Here is a 930-nt window from a genome sequence, read left to right as displayed (position 1 = left end):
TAGGTGGATCATCACTTGCTGAGCCAGACCCAGAGCTTGGGCCTTTACCAGATTTCCTGGGGCTGGAGCTTGACAGCCCCACAATGCTGCTGCGTCCTCTGCAATGTTTTTGGTGCACAATGAGACGGTCAGGAAGGAAGGTTCGGCCACAGTTTCCACAGGGCAGGAGCTGGGCTTGAGCACTATCATAAGCTGCCTCATTTTCAGCTGTAAGCATACAGGAACTACCAGTAAGGACTTCAGGTTTCCTGGGCTCTGCTCTTCTGACATGCTTTGGTAGTTGATTGTTTTCAATATGCCACTTCTTTAGGCACTGGGGTTCATGTATAGAAATAGACTGTGACCCAAATTCTCTGCCACAGATATAGCATACCCGGAAGCAAGGTCTTCTTGGTGGGATGATGGGCCGATTCAGTGGTGTCTGAGACATGTTTGAAGAACCTGACTGTTTTGATATTATCGCAGTGCCTGGTCGCCTTTTCCAGGGTGCAGCTTCTAGATGTACTACTTTGGGAAAAATTCTGGAAAGATCTGACACATTAGATGTTGAAACCTGCTCCAAAGGCAAGATGCTAGAGACATGAGCTCTGGCACTTGGCAGAGTGTTACAGGTTTTGTTCACATTTGTTTCCATGAAGGAGATAATGTTTCGAGAAACTTCTCTCTCTCCTACACATGAAGGGCTTGGTAAAGTCTGTTACTCAGCATGATACTCCATTTTCTTAATTCAGTTTCATGGGCCAGAATATAATCTCAATGGTTTTGTTTTGCCTTTTGGTTTTACATGATCTTGAAACAAATTGAATCAGTACATATTAATTAACATCACCTCTCCTGTTAAGGTTAGCAACCAGTGGTTTATCACAAGGATCAGTTTACTTTACTACTCTATTTTTAAATATCAGACAAATAACATCAAATATATCCTAC

At 43.1% G+C, this 930-nt stretch overlaps 1 protein-coding gene across 1 annotated transcript in view; it reads right to left on the bottom strand.

Moving 5' to 3' along the window:
- The window catches only part of LOC104124241 (zinc finger protein 474), a 12,075-nt gene extending 11,441 nt beyond the window's left edge, over window positions 1-634 (bottom strand). Inside the window, exon 1 of the mRNA XM_035892093.1 lies at window positions 2-634. Within this exon, the coding sequence (XP_035747986.1) occupies window positions 2-634 (633 nt within the window). The remainder of the gene's footprint in view (window position 1) is intronic.
- Window positions 635-930: the final 296 nt, after the last annotated feature.

This window comes from Egretta garzetta, unplaced genomic scaffold (assembly GCF_000687185.1).
Source record: "Egretta garzetta isolate BGI_Z169 unplaced genomic scaffold, ASM68718v1 scaffold473, whole genome shotgun sequence".
NCBI classification, from domain to species: domain Eukaryota; kingdom Metazoa; phylum Chordata; class Aves; order Pelecaniformes; family Ardeidae; genus Egretta; species Egretta garzetta.
Note: the sequence above shows the minus strand (reverse complement) of the source record. Positions and strands in the feature narration are given on the sequence as shown.